This window comes from Crocodylus siamensis, chromosome 9, assembly GCF_052110815.1.
Source record: "Crocodylus siamensis isolate JL-2025a chromosome 9, ASM5211081v1, whole genome shotgun sequence".
NCBI lineage: Eukaryota > Metazoa > Chordata > Crocodylia > Crocodylidae > Crocodylus > Crocodylus siamensis.
In genome coordinates, this window is record NC_143403.1 from 16,078,923 (window position 1) to 16,095,143 (window position 16,221).

The 16,221-nt window shown below is 43.3% G+C and overlaps 1 protein-coding gene across 6 annotated transcripts in view; it reads left to right on the forward strand.

The window, feature by feature from the left end:
* The window catches only part of LOC149857152 (transcription initiation factor TFIID subunit 4-like), a 206,863-nt gene that overhangs the window by 136,928 nt on the left and 53,714 nt on the right, over positions 1-16,221 (forward strand). For 4 of the 6 annotated variants that reach the window (XM_090062592.1, XM_090062586.1, XM_090062588.1 and 1 more), the window contains exons 14-15: positions 5,931-6,053; positions 15,234-15,286. In XM_090062592.1, the coding sequence (XP_089918718.1) occupies positions 5,931-6,053; positions 15,234-15,286 (176 nt within the window). The remainder of the gene's footprint in view (positions 1-5,930; positions 6,054-15,233; positions 15,287-16,221) is intronic. The other 2 variants (XR_016444134.1, XM_090062589.1) reach the window with 1 other exon arrangement.

Consider the following 16,221-nt stretch of genomic DNA (forward strand, 5'->3'; position numbering starts at 1 on the left):
CCACTAGGGTTTGTAAAAGACTAGAAGAGCCTCAAAATTGGTCAGTTTTGCCCTGTGCTTGGGATGCAGAACAGGTGAAAAAAAGCCTTAATATAGTGCAGCTTTTCAGTAATCTCTGGTGGGACCAAAATGGCAAATTCTCACATTAATTTCAAGAGTTTTACTGAATTTGGTGGGGAATTTTTCTCTAATAATGGTCTCGCCAATCTTTACCCATATTCAAAATATGGGTCATCTTCCACTTTTGTTGGGACTGGCTTCAGTTTGGTCAAATGACGAGAGCCTTGAAGGTGTGTATGTCTATTAAAGATACTGGTATTTCTGTTTTGGCAGATAGGGAGAGTAGGGGAATAAGTTTTCATGAGATTCAGAGTCATCTATTGTGCAGATTTGATTATTTAAATAAAATTATTTTTGAAATTCCAGTGTATTTTGGATCTCATGGATGGTGTAGGGCTTTGATACCTAGTAATAATGAAGGTGTAAATTGGTAGAATGCTGTTGTCTATTGTTTTTATTGTGTACTTTAGGGCTGGAAATTAAACTGTATTTTTTATGTTTGCTCCTTTCTGACTTGCATCGAAGAGCTTTTTTTGACTCGGGAGGTGCAGTGGCCAATCAGAGGTAATGCTCTTCTAGACTTGCACCTGGCCAAAGGAGATGACCTGGTGACCAATTTAAACATATAAGGCAGCCTGGGCGACAGTGGCCATGAAACCATCACGTTCACTGTCCATTGCAAGGCAGACAAACTAGATAGCAGGACTGAAGTTTTGGACTTCAAAAGTGCAAATTTCAACAAGCTCAGGTCACTAGTAAAGGAAGTGCTGTGGAACTAAGGACCAAAGGCAAAAGGAGTACATGAAGAGTGGTCATTTATAAGGACACGATCCTTGATGCACGAAGGAAGTCCATTCCCACGTGGAGGAAAGGTAGTAAAAGGGCTAGGAAGCCCTCTTGGCTAAAAAGGGAAATCGTGGCCTTCTTAAGAAAGAAGAAAGAGGCATACAAACAATGGAAGCTTGGGTCATGCCCCAAGGAGAACTGTACAACAATGGCCCACACTTGTAGGGAACAGATTAGAAGGGCTAAGGTAGCAACTGAACTAAAATTAGCAACGGGGATCAAGGACAACGAGAAGTCCTTCTTTAGGTATGTAGGGAACAGGAAGAAAACAAATGGGAGTGTAGGGCCACTGCTCAACAACTCAGGACAGCTGGATACCAGTGCTCAGGAGAAAACTGAACTCCTGAATGACTACTTTGCTTCAGCCTTTCACAGGACCAAGAGGAAAAACATACTAGATAGGGTACAGAAGGAGCAGGGTAAGAATGACCGCCTTCCTACTATTGCCGTAGAACTGGTGTGTGACCAATTAAAAAAATTAGACATAAAAATTAGTCAGCAGGCCTGGATTAAATTCATAGGAAGGTGCTGAAGGAGCTGGCTGAAGTCATAGTGGAACCCCTGGTGAAGCTCTTCCAAAAGCTTTAGACAAAGCTTTAGGTGGGTGTCTTAGACAAGTACTTAGCTGAGGTCATCTGACCCCAGTGCTCTTTGCTGCCCAGGGCAGGGGGTTGGACTCGATCTACTAAGGTCCTTTCTGACCCTAAAAATCTATGAAAACTTGTGGCGCTCTGGAGAGGTCCCTGAGGACTGGAAGAGGGCATATGTTGTGCCCATCTTCAAGAAGGGAAGGAGAGAGGACTTGGGTAACTATAGGCCAATTAGCCTAACTTCTATCCCAGAGAAAATCCTGGAAAAATTCATCAAGGAGTCTATATATGATAGGCTTGCAGAAGGTAGGATTCTGAATGACAGCCAGCATGGCTTAGTTACGGTCAGGTCTTGTCTTACCAACCTCATCTCCTTTTATGATCAGGTAACTTGCCACCTGGATAAGAGGGAGGATGTTGACATTGTATACCTTGACTTCCAAAAAGCTTTTGATATGGTATCCCATGATGTTCTCATGAGAAAATTGGAAGATTGTGAGCTTAACTGAGAGACAGTTGGGTGGGTAGGAAGCTGGCTATGGGGTAAGATCCAGAGAGTTCTGCTGAATGGATCCGTGTCATGTTGGCAAGAAGTGGCCTGTGGTGTCCTTCAGGGGTCAGTGCTTGCTCCAGTGCTTTTTAACATCTTCATCAGTTATTTGGATGTGGGGGTGAAGAGCTCACTGGTCAAGTTTGTGGATGACACCAAGTTATGGGGAAATGTGATCATGCTTGAAGATGGGCTGCAGATACAGGTGGACCTAGACAGGCTGTCAAGTTGGGCGGATTGGAACCAGATGATGTTTAACATTGAGAAATGTAAAGTGCTCCACCTGGGGATGAACAGTCCCCTGCACACCTATAGGTTGGCAACGCCAATCTGACGAGCACTATGAATGAGAGAGACCTGCGGGTAATAATTGACTGCAGTATGAAAATGAGCTGGCCGTGCTGCACTGTAGCCAGCAGGGCAAATAATACTCTGGCATGCATCAATCAATGCATTTCCAGCAAAACTTAAGAAATGTTTCTTCCACTGTACTTGGCATTGGTGAGACTGCAGATGGAGTAGTATGCCCAGTTCTGGGTGCCACACTTCAACAAGAACGTGGAAAAGCTTGAGAGAGTCCAGAGAAGGGCCACCCATATGATCAGAGGCTTGCATGGCAAGTCATATGAGGTAAGGCTGAGGAATCTGGGACTCTTCAGCCTGAAGAAGAGAAGTCTGAGAGGGGACTTGGTAGCAGCTTACTGCTACATCGGGGCATACATCATTGGCTTGGTGAACCAAGGGCACCGTTGGGGAAAACCAGGAGCAATGGTCACAAACTCCTGGAAGAACATTTTAGGCTCAACATTAGGACAAACTTCTTCACAGCTATGCTGTCCAGACTGTGAAATAAGCTCCCTCCAGAGGTGGTGCAATCGCCTACCCTGGAAATCTTCAAGAGGAGATTGGACAGTCACCTTGCTGGGGTGACTTGATCCTAGTTGTCTTTCCTGCTTGGTGCACCCGATGATCTTCTGAGGTCCCTCCCAGCCTCACAGGCTATGCATCTATTAATGTGTCTAGAGCTCCACATCTGGAAATTTAACATTTATTTATATTATAGTCTAATATATATTATATTATAGTCTACAGTAAATAAGGCAAGTTATATATATGTATATTATAGTCTACAGTTAGTAAATAAGGCAAGTAGCAAAGAGTTGCTACTTGAGGAACTTACACTATAAGTGCACAAGATGCAAAGGATGGGATAGATGGGGGAACCCAGTTCCCAGTTCAGTCTTCTCTATTTGACTGCACTTTCTGTCATACGTTGTAGTCAGTTGAATATTTCTTTCTGTGTGCCTGTGTTTAAAAAGGAAATAGTATGATCATTATATAAGTAGGCTCAGCAAATTGATTTAACAGTAACAAAAATAAGAAGGTAAAGACAAAGAAACTAATGAGCATATGAGAGCAGTGCCCCTTGGTGGGGCTCAAATCTATCTGCCTTTGTATAGTGAAACAACACCCAAGGCATTTTTCATACTGGGAGGATTTGCCCCAATATTATAGTAATGACATGTCATGGTTTAGAATTTGCATTTACAAAAATCAAGAAGTGCTAAATTATGGTTCATAGAGCAACTATTCAGATGTATTATGGGCATCTAGTCGTAATGCAGAATAGTGCATATGTACTCCTGTGTAAGTGCTGAAGTCTGAGAACTATAACTTTGAGTAACGTATTTGTGCAGTGACCTTTGTATTATACATGTCACCTTTCTTACTGCATTTCTGACCTTAACCTCCCATGAAATTAAAACTCATCTCCAGAGCAAAATTTCGCATTCCGTGTAACCCTCTGCTTTACAACTTTGTCTGAGATCAGTCTGAGCCAGTTGGCCCTAACTTAAATATTCAGCAGACTTCTGATAATTGTGATAACCCTTATAGGCTGGTGAGCATTCTAAATTAGCAAAAAGATGATTGATCTTTTTTTATATGCAGTTTTATCTTCAACCTTTCCTAGCTATATGTTATACTATAGTAATAATTTCTTCTCTAAGGTATTTGCCAGTATCTAGATTTGCACATCTATTTACAGTTGCCTTGAAGCCTCATAATTACAATACAGCTGAAATGTCCATTTTCTTTCCCTGACTACAAATAGGGATCAATCGAATTTTAAATGACTGCTTACGGGCTAGCTTCCGATCATGACCTTTGTAAATGATTAGAGCTCACCACTGTTGCTATCTACCTTGAAAGGGTAAGCGGGCAGGTCTGTCTAACTGGCATTTAATCTGGAAGAGAGCCAAAGATATTTGAGTTAAAAACCTAATATGAGTTGGCAAAGGAAGTACATACAGACCTTTGCACTATTATTTAGACATTTTGCCCACATTCCACTTCTTTAATTGATTTTTTTTATCCTTCTGATACTTGAATTGTTTGTATTTTTAAATAATTTTAGTGTTAATGTTCAGCTGAATAAAATTTAAGTTGTGAAACTGTCAAAACTATAACTTAAGCATAACAGAAGAGCATGTGAAAGAATAAACAGCTTTCAAACTTAAATGTGCTGCATTTATAATATTATCTAGCTTTGCCAAAGGAGTTAAAAAGTACAGTAAATCTAGTTAGGATAAATTGCAAATAGTAATTAGAAAATCCAAAAATGTGGAAAATAAGACATTTCTGCTGTTTGATACAAATGTAGATACAAAATACAAAATGTAGATGGGAAAAATGCAGTATGTTCTGTTTGTTTATTTAAGTTCCTTTTTACTCAGTTCCCAATAAGTTTACATTTACCTCGTATGTGAAATCCAGAGTTAAAGACTTGCTTGTAACCACACCTGTCAATTCATGTTTTGACTATATGAATACAATCTTTGACACACCCCAAACCTGCATGGAAGTGTATGAGACAGTGACTTGAGATTTCTTTGGAGGTAGAAAAATTATATCACTGAGGAATTAGAAAACAAAAGACACCTCTGAAGAAACCAAATAATTGCAACCTGGAAAGAAATTAGGGTAGTAATGTTAAAAAATACAAATGTTTCCATCTAATTACAACTATGTGCTACTTACCTAAATCTGACTTGAACTGGTTTTATACAATATTAGCATTACTTGAATATAGATCCTTCTTGCATTGTGTGTGGAAAATATTTGTGATCATTAACTCTCTCAGGGGATTATACAACACAAAATGAGCAAAACAATCTGACCTTTTCATCACATGGCCATAATCTTTTCTCTTAGTTTTTGTTTTCTGTCCTGTATTACGGAATGCATAAGGTTGTAAATCAAGTGTGTTGTTTTCTTTGATCCAGACTTGGATTAAATCTGGGGTTGACTAACCTCTAATCTCATAAAGCCATTGGAAACTCAACTTTTGATTACTTTTGATTGTGCTTCCAGAAAAACCTTTGGCTAATGTTCACACACAGGGTTTTTTTTTTTTTACTGCTTTTCCGAAATTAATATCAAGTGTAGATGAAATGGTCAAAATAAACTTCAGATTTGGAGATGAAAGGAAATGTTTGAAGTATTGTACTATTTTGGCATTTACTTTGTACTTGGGATCTTCACAGAAATTATGGTCTGAAGGTGTATAGTTAATATATAGTACCTGTTGATTGAAGTAAGTTTCAAGGTATTATATTAAAGGTAAGATTTTTCAAAGACAGCTCACTAAATCCTATGGAAAGCCAATGGGATTTATGCACGTAGGTCACTGTGATGCTTTAGATATTCCTGTTCAGAGACAGTATGTAAGAGCTATTACAGTTTGACTCAGTTGGTACATCATGGTCTTGTGAGACATTAGACATGCTCGGTTTTGACTATTTTGTGTAGCTAAGCATCAGTATAAGATTTTGGAAATGAGGACAGGATATAATTTTAATCGCTTTTGTTTTTCCCTGTAATAGATGCAGCAACAAGAACTAGCACAGATGAGGCAGAGGGATGCCAATTTAACTGCCTTGGCAGCTATTGGTCCACGGAAGAAAAGGAAGCTCGATTCACCTGGTCTGCTTACCACAGGAGGAGAGGTAAAAAAAAAAAAAAGAGGAAAAAATAAGGTTTTTTGAATATTCATTGTGAAAATTAATGATTTTGGAAATCACATAGGAAAACTCCTGAATGCGCAAATATTAATTACAGAACTAGTAGATGGTATTTTTAGTGGATTGTAGAATGTGGAAAAGATGTTCATATAATTTTTAGAAGGTTCAAATTCTGTTTTTCTTGACTATTTCACCACCCAAGCAAGACCTTGAGACTGTAATATTCAATACATTTTATTTAAAGTGAAATCTATTATACATTTTTAAAAGCCATTTTTCTGTATAATGTATAATTTTTCTTTGAATTTTCTTTAATAATTAAGATACTTTTCTTGATACATGTTACATATTTATTAGCCATAGGGAAATCCAAACTGATAGTTAGCTCATCCCCTCTCTCTGCTACTGGGACTTAGGTTCTAGAGATTTATTTTCAAACCAATTAGGTGCTTCGATTTTTACATATTTATTTCTTGGCCTTTTTAGCATATATGGGCAGCGATTGGGCCAAAGTCTGCTATTTGGGTGCATTTCACAGATTACACAGCAGTAGCTAAACTCCTGTTGCTGTTATTTAGCTACCCAGAGCCTTGTATCTCTGAGCTTTTTCCTTTGAGCATGGGCTCCTTCCTGTTCTTGAACTGACAGAGGAGCTTACACTAGAAATTTGTGAAATGGTGCCTTGTCCAGCCTTATAGGCATAATATTCTTTCACAGTACCAGCATTTAATTGCACTTGCTGCTTGATTTCTTTCCATTATTGCCCATTTCCCTTGTTTTACAAACTAAATTTATCACCTTTTCTAATGTCAAGAACCAAATTAGAATCCCCTTTCCATCAGACACTTAACACTCAGAGCTATATCTACGGGGCTTGTGATGATCAGCTTCCATCTTTCTCACTAACAGCTGCTTCCTCTTCTGGTATACTGCTGCACAGAAAGATTCACGTTCTGGGGCAGATTCCACAGCCTCTTGGGAGTATTTTGGCCCCCTTTCACTAATTTTATTCTGCTAGTCCTGGTTTATCTATAAATTGGACCATTGAAAATTTATCCTGAAAGTATTTGTCAGTATCTCAGTATGTTAGGAGTGCAAGTCTCTAGATTGTCTGCCAGTTGTGAATGGAGTGCTGCTTTTCCTCCTTGTAGCTCCTAAATATGCTATGATTGGCTCCAAACAGCATTTCAAGAACTTGTACTACATCTGGTCACTCAGTCCCTTTTTCTAGGGATAAAATATTCAGCACCATAAGAGCAGGGTCACTTAAGATGACTGTTAAATGCCCCCTTTATACTCACTTGGGCTGCAATTTCTCTCAAGCCCTAGACACTTTATTTTTATAGTGCTACAAAGTTTGTAGCACAAAAGATACCATATTTTATCACATATCTGAGAATATAATATGCATTTTGTTTTGAAAGGCAGAATGAAGAAAAAAGTCTTTCTGTATAGTGAGTGAGTAGCAGCAGGTAGGCAGGCTGCTCATTGTTGTTTTCCTGGTGAGTTGCAGTCAGGTTTCACTTTCACTTTTGCAGGAACTGTTCTTTACCATATTTCTCTTGTATAATTCACACTCGTTTCCAGCACCTGTTTTTGTTGTTTTGTTTTGAGGGGGAGGTCAGGGTGAGGGTGGAGATCTACTCTCTATACAAGAAAAGATGGTTGCCTATTATGGGATGTACAGATGTGCACAACCTCCAACGTGGAATGTAAAAAGTCTCCACTAAGGCGCACTCTCCAGCCAGGAGGCAATAGGAAGCTGTTCCTCAGCTCCCCGATGTCCAGGGGAGCCTGTCAGTGAGTAGGACAGCCTCACTAACAGGTTTGCCCCATTAGCTATTGCCACCAGCAGTGTAAGGAAACAGCCAGGTGTAAGGACACAGCTGGGGCAGAAGGGGCAGTGGTGACTTCCAGTTTCTACAGCAATTGTGCAGTGGCCGCAGCATCTGCATTTTTCCTTCCTCCATCCCATCCCTCCCTTACTTTGCCATGTCTTCAGCTCTTGGCTGAAAGAAATTAAAAGATAAAACAATTTATTTCACCTTGGTTCCATAGAAATACCACTGCAACAGTGTTTAGTATTGGAAACTGGATCATCTTAATGCTAGTGTTAGCCCTTTGAATTACACACGGTGTATCTACATGTGTGCTTTACTGTGGAGGTGATTAATTAGTTCTGCAGCAAAGCATCACTGTCTACACATGCACCCATATTAGGGCGCAGTAAATTAAGTAACTCTTCCATAGGATAGTTCTATCTGGGACAAGTATTATGGCGGAGTAATTTATGCCACCACAACTTGTGGGTATGCTGTGACCAGGACTGGCTGGGGCATGAGGGTGCTATAGTGCGGGGGCTGCCTGCCAGCTAGCCCCGCATTGTAGCACCCTCACGCTGCAGCCAGTCCCTTTGTCACCCAACACCACTACCTGGAGCTGACCCTCTGAGTTTCCTGCCAGCCTGGGGCTACTCCATCCCGGCTCAACGCACTGCAGTCCCAGGTATATGTGTAAATGCACCAAGAAGAAATAAATTCCAGCATGAACTCCCTAATTTCACATGTAGATGCACCTGCGATACAGCATTTTTTTGAACCCTTCAGGTTGTTTAGGAGGAGAAATTGCTAAAGATATTATTATTTCTTTGCTATCCTGCTTGTTTAAAAGGTCTGGTTTCCCTGACTCTCTTTCAGCTCCTTATGCAACAGCATGCCTTCTTCAGTTTTACTCTGGTCACTCTGCAGTGGATTGTCTGCCTGCTTTGTTCCTTTTCAGAGTCAGTTTCTGTGGTGCTTTTTCTGTTTCTCTATATCTTATATATACCCTTTTAATAATGATACCCAGACAAGACCCTCTGCTCACATAGTTCAAATTCCTTATCAACCACATGTGGCTTTTGTTTTGGTTGGATGCCCTGTTTTAGCTACCTGATTCCATAGAAGAGCTTTCTTCTTACAGATATTTTAAATGAAAGGTGGCAGTCACAACATCTCCATGCTTTCAGTGAGGCTGAACTTACCCGATAGCCAATATTTCCTCCTAGTTAGCTGCGTGGGTTAATCCACTATAACGCACTGTTGCACTACCCTCCTATTTTCTAGACCCTTTTCTCAGTTTTCCACTCAGTTCTTTCCCTGTATTTCATATGTTCATGTAGAAAAAATAACTTCTCTGTCAGACAGAAACCCAAACCAACATTCAGGCTGCATATTATTGGAGCACAATTTTAGTCTGGATTAGAAGGGTCACTAACTGGCTGGAGGGTCAAACCCAGAGAGTGGTAGTAGATGGGTCTTATTTGACCTGGAGGGATGTGGGCAGTGGGGTCCCCCTGGGCCCAGTCCTCAGGCCTGCAGTGTTCAACATCTTCATCAGCGACTTGGATGAGGGGGTAAAAAGCACCTGGTTCAAATTCGCAGATGACACTAAGATGTGGGGAGAAGTGGACACGCTAGAAGCGAGGAGTAGGCTGCAATTGGACCTATACAGATTACAGGGGTGGGCAGATGAGAACAGGATGGATTTCAACACTGACAAGTGCAAGGTGTTGCACCTGGAGGGGAAAAACCAGCAGCATACCTGCAGGCTGGGGAACTCCCTTCTCATCAGTGCAGAGGCAGAAAAGGATCTTGGAGTCATTATTGATGCCAAAATGAGCATGGGCCTACAGTGTGGGGATGCAGTCAGGAAGGCCAACAGTACCTTGTCATGCATCCACAGATGCATCATGAGCAGGTCCAACGAGGAGATCCTCCCCCTCTATGCGACACTGGTCAGGCCGGAGCTGGAGTACTGCGTCCAGTTCTGGGCACCGTGTTTCGGGAGGGATGTGGACAACATGGAGAGGGTCCAGAGGAGGGCCCCTCGCATGATCAGGGGGCAGCAGGGCAGGCCCTATAAGGAGAGGCGACGGGACCTGAACCTGTTCAGCCTCCACAAGAGAAGGCTGAGGGGGGATCTCATGGCCTGTTACAAACTAGTCAGAGGGGACCAGCAGGCATTGGAGGAGTCCCTGTTCCCCGGAGCACTACCAGGAGTGACTAGAAGTAACGGTCACAAGCTGGCAGAGGGCAGATTCAGACTAGACAGCAGGAGGCGCTACTTCACAGTCAGGGTGGCTAGGATCTGGAACCAGCTTCCAAGAGAAGTGGTGCAGGCTCCTACCCCAGGGGTCTTTAAGAGGAGGCTGGATAAACACCTTGCTGGGGTCATTTGACCCCAGTACTTTTTCCTGCCAAGGCAGGGGGTCGGACTTGATGATCAGCTCAGGTCTCTTCCAACCCTACCAACTATGAAGGGGTGGGAAAAAGTATGAGGCTGCTTTGGGAGAACTGAGCTGAATCTTGCAGGAATTAGGTAGACCATTTGAATGCCCTTTCTATCTTTTTTTTTTTTGCATTTGGTAATTCTATAAAGTTATCTTGCAAAATTAAATCAAAATATTTTTAAAATGTTGAGTTCTGGAGACTCATACTTCTGCAAAACCTTTGAATCAGGCCTCCCAACTTATTAAATGTATTAAAAAATAACCCAAACGGGCACTTTTGTGTTTTATTTGGTTGATTTACTTTTTGTGTTATGAGACTTTTGTGTTCATATTTTCAGGTTTTTCTATGGAAATTTACTTTCCCTTATAAAGCTTATCATGTAACTGCAGAAGATAGGGTCTCAAGAATATGACCAAATATTACAAAACTCTTTAAAAAAATGAGTTGACAACATTACTTCTGCTAATTGAAAATCTGTGTGAGCAGCACAGTAGAGAGCCAAATGTGCATGTTTCATAGTTCCTCATCTTTGACTATAATGTATAGGGTTACCATATTTTCAGTTCCAAAAAAAAGAGGACACCTGTTGCACTAGGGGGAGTGGGGGATGACTTTTGGGGGGGCAGTGGTATGCTGTCATCCTGCCCATTCTGTTACCCCTCACTCCCAAGCACCAGCCCACCCCAGCCTTTCTGCTTCCCCTCACTCCTGACCCATAGACCCCAGCCCTGCCAAAGCTCTTCATTCCCAAACTGCAGTACCCTGCCCTGCTGGGCCATGCTGGTTCCCCTACTCCCAACCTGCAGCATCCCCATTTCTGCTGGTGCCCCTCACTCCCAAGCCATGTGTCATTGTTGTTCCTCCCGCCCCCCACCTCTGCTGGTGCTCCTTACTCCTGAGCTGCAGCTCTCAGTTGCCCCAGTCCTGACTGGACTGAAGCGTGGTGGCTTGGAGTGAGTCTGGCCCTGGCGCAGGCTGGAGGGAAGAGGAGGCACCACCCCGCCCTGAGCCGGGGCTACTGCACTGCTCCGGGAGGCTCAGCCATGGCTCTTTTCCCCCTCCGCCTCCCCTACCCCCTCACCCTTCCTCCCCTCAGCATCTCCTGGCCACTCTGCCCCTGCAAGCGTGGGCACTGGCCCTTGTGCTGCCAGCCCAGCCACGGGGTTCCCAGCCGACCTTAAAAGGCCCCCCAACCCCCTTCCCTACTCTGGAGGGGCAGGCAACCTGCCTGCCCCACTGCCCTGCTGCAACCCAAGCCCCAGCCTCCCAACCCAGACTTACCTGCCTGCAGCTCCCTGCACACATGGTGTTCCTGCCTAGAATTGCCCCTCCATCTGCTCCCACCAGTGGAACAGAGCAAAAACCCAGACTTTGGTAAGATTTGAAAACCCGCCTAGACGGAGATCGGAGGACTCAAAAAGAGAGTATTTCTGGGAAAATCTGGACGTATGGTAATGCTATGTATAAAAATAAAAAAAATTATTTGCCTGGAATAAGAGGTAACGTTAACACATTTTGACTCTTCATCAAGAGAGATGGCTACTATCCCTAAATAAAAAACAGGGTTCTCCAACTGGTGGCCAGTGGGCTGTGTATTGTCCATGAGGGGTTAAGTTGAGGCCCCTGGGATCCTGTTGATGCAGGAGGTGTGGGTGTGCTGTGCAGTGGGAGTGGGGGGGGGTGGTATTCATGCACTGCATGGTCCGGGGGACATTTGGCATTCCCTGGTGTTGCCTGCAGGTATGCAGCCCCTCCTGGTATAGCATGCAAGGTGTTCAACCCCTGGCTGCTTAGAATTTGGACAGCCTTGATATAAAAGTATAAATTATACATATGAAATATCAGAGTATAATTTAAGTATAGAGTGAAAGCAAATGTGAAGGCCCCTTTCCTGGTACTTGCTGGCACAGATGGTTTTTGAATACTGAGCTTCCAACAGCAGCTTCAGGGCTAGTTGAGTGAATCACCACTTATTGAAGTCAGTAATCTTGGAGATAAGAGGAAAAAAACCTCTAACATAGTAGAAGAACTCCAATCTTAAAAATCCCTAGTACGTTATCCCCAAAACTTGAATGCTTGCAAAATTTCACTGATTTGAGCTGCAGGATGTTTGCTATCAAGCCCTGAACCAGTAGCTGGGGAATGAGGTCTAATATTTTCTTTCTCTTCAGGTCTGGAAAGTGGCCCCCTTATACCACCCAAGTATGCAGTCCCCCTTGCTGTCTTATAAGGTCCCAAAGGAACTGTACTTTAAAGAAATTACATATGATGTACATAAAAGCTAACTTAGGTCAGTTTTTTTAGAAGTTTTCTAAATACGTATAAGGATGGCGGCAAGGATTTTGGTTGTAGCTGTATTGGTCTAAGGACATAGGTAGGCAAGGTTCTTTGGGTAGATGTGATACCTTTTATTAGACCAACTGAGTAGTTGAAAAAATGTTCTTTGTAAGCTTTTGGGCACAAGCACCCTTCTTCAGACATAGGGCGTCTCTGCTGTTGTTCTGAGATCTCCATGTTCCTGCACACACCCCTGAAGGAGGCATGGGGGGCATGAGCCCCCTGTGGGGCAGAGGTGAGCTGCCTGCTGCAGGCTTGGGGCTCTATGCCCTGTACCTTTTGCCCCAGAATGCCATTGCCGCCTGCCAGGTGGGCGGAGGACACAGGGCACGCTGGCTGCACAGTGCGTCCTCTGGTTGCCCAGCAGCAGGATCTCCTGGGGCAAAGGCAGTAGGGTGCAGAGCCCTGAGCCTGCAGCGGGTAGCCTGCCTCTGCCCCACAGGGGCACATGCCTCCCCTGGGGGTATGCCCCCCTACATCTGTGGATTACCCTCTCTGGCCCTGGGACCCCATTCACCCTAGCCCCTGCTCCTGCCCCCACTCCCTCCCTCACCATGGGGGCCACCATTTCCCGCCTCCCCCCATCTCCCCATGCCCCTTCTCCTCTACAGACTTACCAGCTGGGAAAATCCAGAGGTTTGAAGGTTTGGTCAGGAGATCATGAGTTATTTTGACTTAGAAATCCCAAGTCTCACAATGTTTTTGTGACAGTTGGCATTACTGGAAATGTCAGGCATGTTGTAATGTGCCATAAATCAAATGTCTATATTGAGTCCATGATTTTTTGTATCCAGTAGATTTATGAAGTGAAGTTTGTAGGCTCATCTACAAAAGATGTTTTGTAAGTTCCCTTTGAAGATTAGAACTGAGAGGTCAGAGGGAGTAATTGTCTTGTGAGAAGTGTGCACCCACAGGTACTTGGATATTTTTGTCTGATGGATTCTTGGTGTGCATCCATTCTAGTGTGTAGTTGTTGTTTGGTTTCTTCTACATATTTTTGATCAGGGCATTTGGTGCATTGGATGAGCTATATAACATTTCTGGAGGTGCAGATGTAAGATCCAGGAGTGGTGATGGTTCTGTTGTGGGGTGTAGTTATTGTGGGGGTGGTGGAGATGTGTTGGCAGGTTTTGCATTTCTTGTCCTGGCATGGTCTGCATCCATTTGGTGTGATTTGGGTCATAGGGAGTTTACTTCTGGTGATGAGGTTAGCAAGGTTGAGTACTTGTTTAAAGGCTAAGGTGGGTAGTTCTGGAAAGATTTCTTTAAGAATTGGGTCATCTTCTAGTATGAGTTGCAGTTGTTTGAGGATTTTCTGTGTAGATTCCAGGGAAGAGTGATATGTCATAACTAATAGTATGCGATTCATGGGGATTTTCTGTTTGCACTGCAGCAAATGTTTACGTGATATCCAGGTGGCTCTTTCAGAAGCCTCTTGAGGAATATCCTTGTTGGGTGAAGGCCCTTTTGAGATTTGTGAGGCAATCACAGGTATTCTCCTTGGTGCAAATTCAGTGGTATTGGAGAGCTTGGCTGTAAATTACAGTTTTCTTGGTGTGTTTCAGGTGATTGCTGGTTCTGTGTAGATATGTATGTTGGTCCATGGGTTTCCATCATATATATGGATGACTAATAGGTGAACAAACTCCTAAAATCTTGACAAAATAGATGGGCACTTATATCTTGCTTAGAAAGTTAGTCTTGGCTGAGTGGGAGCAATGAGTTGAAAATCAAAGAACCCTCACAGGCTGCAAACAGATGTTGCCATTGTGCTACCATAAAAACATTTATGGCGGCACTGGTTGGGAGCAAACAGATGTCCTTACCCTTTGCTGCACTCCAAGTGCCAAAAATGCTGCTGCAACCAAAGGTAGTCCCCATTTGTGACACCTTAAATGGGAGAATGTCTGTTTACTTATTACATGCCTCAGGAATCCCCGTGCATGCATATCAGGCAGGGGGATACCCCAGGGGGTCTGTTGCTCCCTCTCCCCCCAACACCCCTTTCACATGCAGGCCATGGGAATCCCTTGCAGGGAATTCCCACAGTTTGTGTATATTGCTGCTACACCCTGACCTGGGGGTGAGCATCTGCAGGAGATGGGGAACCCTGCAAATAATTCCCATGGGGGTTCTACTTGCAGACATGTGCAGCACCTTGGGCTGTTGTCCCACAGACTCAAGCCCCTAAAGCCTGGGAGCAGCAGGGGCAGACCCTGAGGGGCAACAGCCCAAGGCAATGTCTGTAACCCCAGTGTCACATCCCAGCACAGCTCATCCCACTCCAAAGATGACTTCTGTTTATGCCCACAGAGAATTCACTTCTAGCAGCTCTTTCACTGTTCTGGAAGCTCTAGATGAGCTGCTTCACTGATTCCAGCAGTCTCAGTGTTTGGAGTGAAGTGATCTTGTAGGGAGCTGTTCTCAGAACTTTCTATGGCTGTACAAGTTAAAAACAACATCTTGAACGTGACTCAGGAGGTCATGTGACTCCCGGAGCACTGGCATCACATGCTGCTGGTAAAGTACTAATTTCTGGACTAATTTTGCCTTCCAGATGGTACCAGGGAGGAGCTTTAAGGTGACAAAGGCCCGGTGCAAGCGTATAAGGTACTGTGCTGGGGCACATGAAATTAATGGAATTTATTTTGAGAATCTGCTAGACTTCCCATATGAGCATAGGCATGTTACAGCATCTCCCTGTATATCAGTTCTATCCATGTAGTAGGTGACAGTAATACTGTGGGTGGAAGGTACAGGGGATGAGGGTCAGGGGACAAATCAGTTTGGATAGGCCCTGCATAAATACTCTTTCCTTTAGCATCCATTCTCTGCCGTTGTGAGATACAGGATACTCAGTGAGATGAACCTATGATTTGGCCTAGTATGGCATCTCTTAGGTTCTTATGTTTACTATTTATCATGAAATGGAACATGAAGTTAATGAATAAAGACAGTTGCATACTGTAAAACAAATGGAATAAAGCATTGTTAGCCATAGCGTCTCCTTCATCTTCCAGAAGCTTACTGATAGTACAGGTGGCAGTCACACTCCTTTTATCAGAGGTGTAATTAGCCATTTTAGTCTGAAGTTAGGCAGAAGCAAAGCAGAGGTACACCTTTATAAGGTAACTGCGTAAGCTTTAGTGAGCTAGAGTTTACTTCATGAGATGCTATGAGGTAGTGATGTCTCACGAAAGCATCTCTGATTCAGTTAGCCTCGTTCAACTCTATCTTGCCCTGTACCTCCTTTTATCAGAAGTATCTGTTTAAGTATCCATCCTTCTAGCTGTCTCCCACAGTTTGCTAGCACAATTGCTATCTTGTCCAGATTAATTCAGATTCAAGCCAGTTTCATCTAGATACTGGGCAATTCTCTGTGCTTTGGGTCAGACTTAGTAGAGAAGTGAAGCTGTGCTATTATACTGAAAGCATTACAAGCAGGTCTCCTTTCACATTCTCCTTGAGGCCTTATGCACTCTTTGAATGAGAAGAGATGACATTACAGGCAGTCCTTGACTTAAGATGTTTCAAGTTGCAACGAA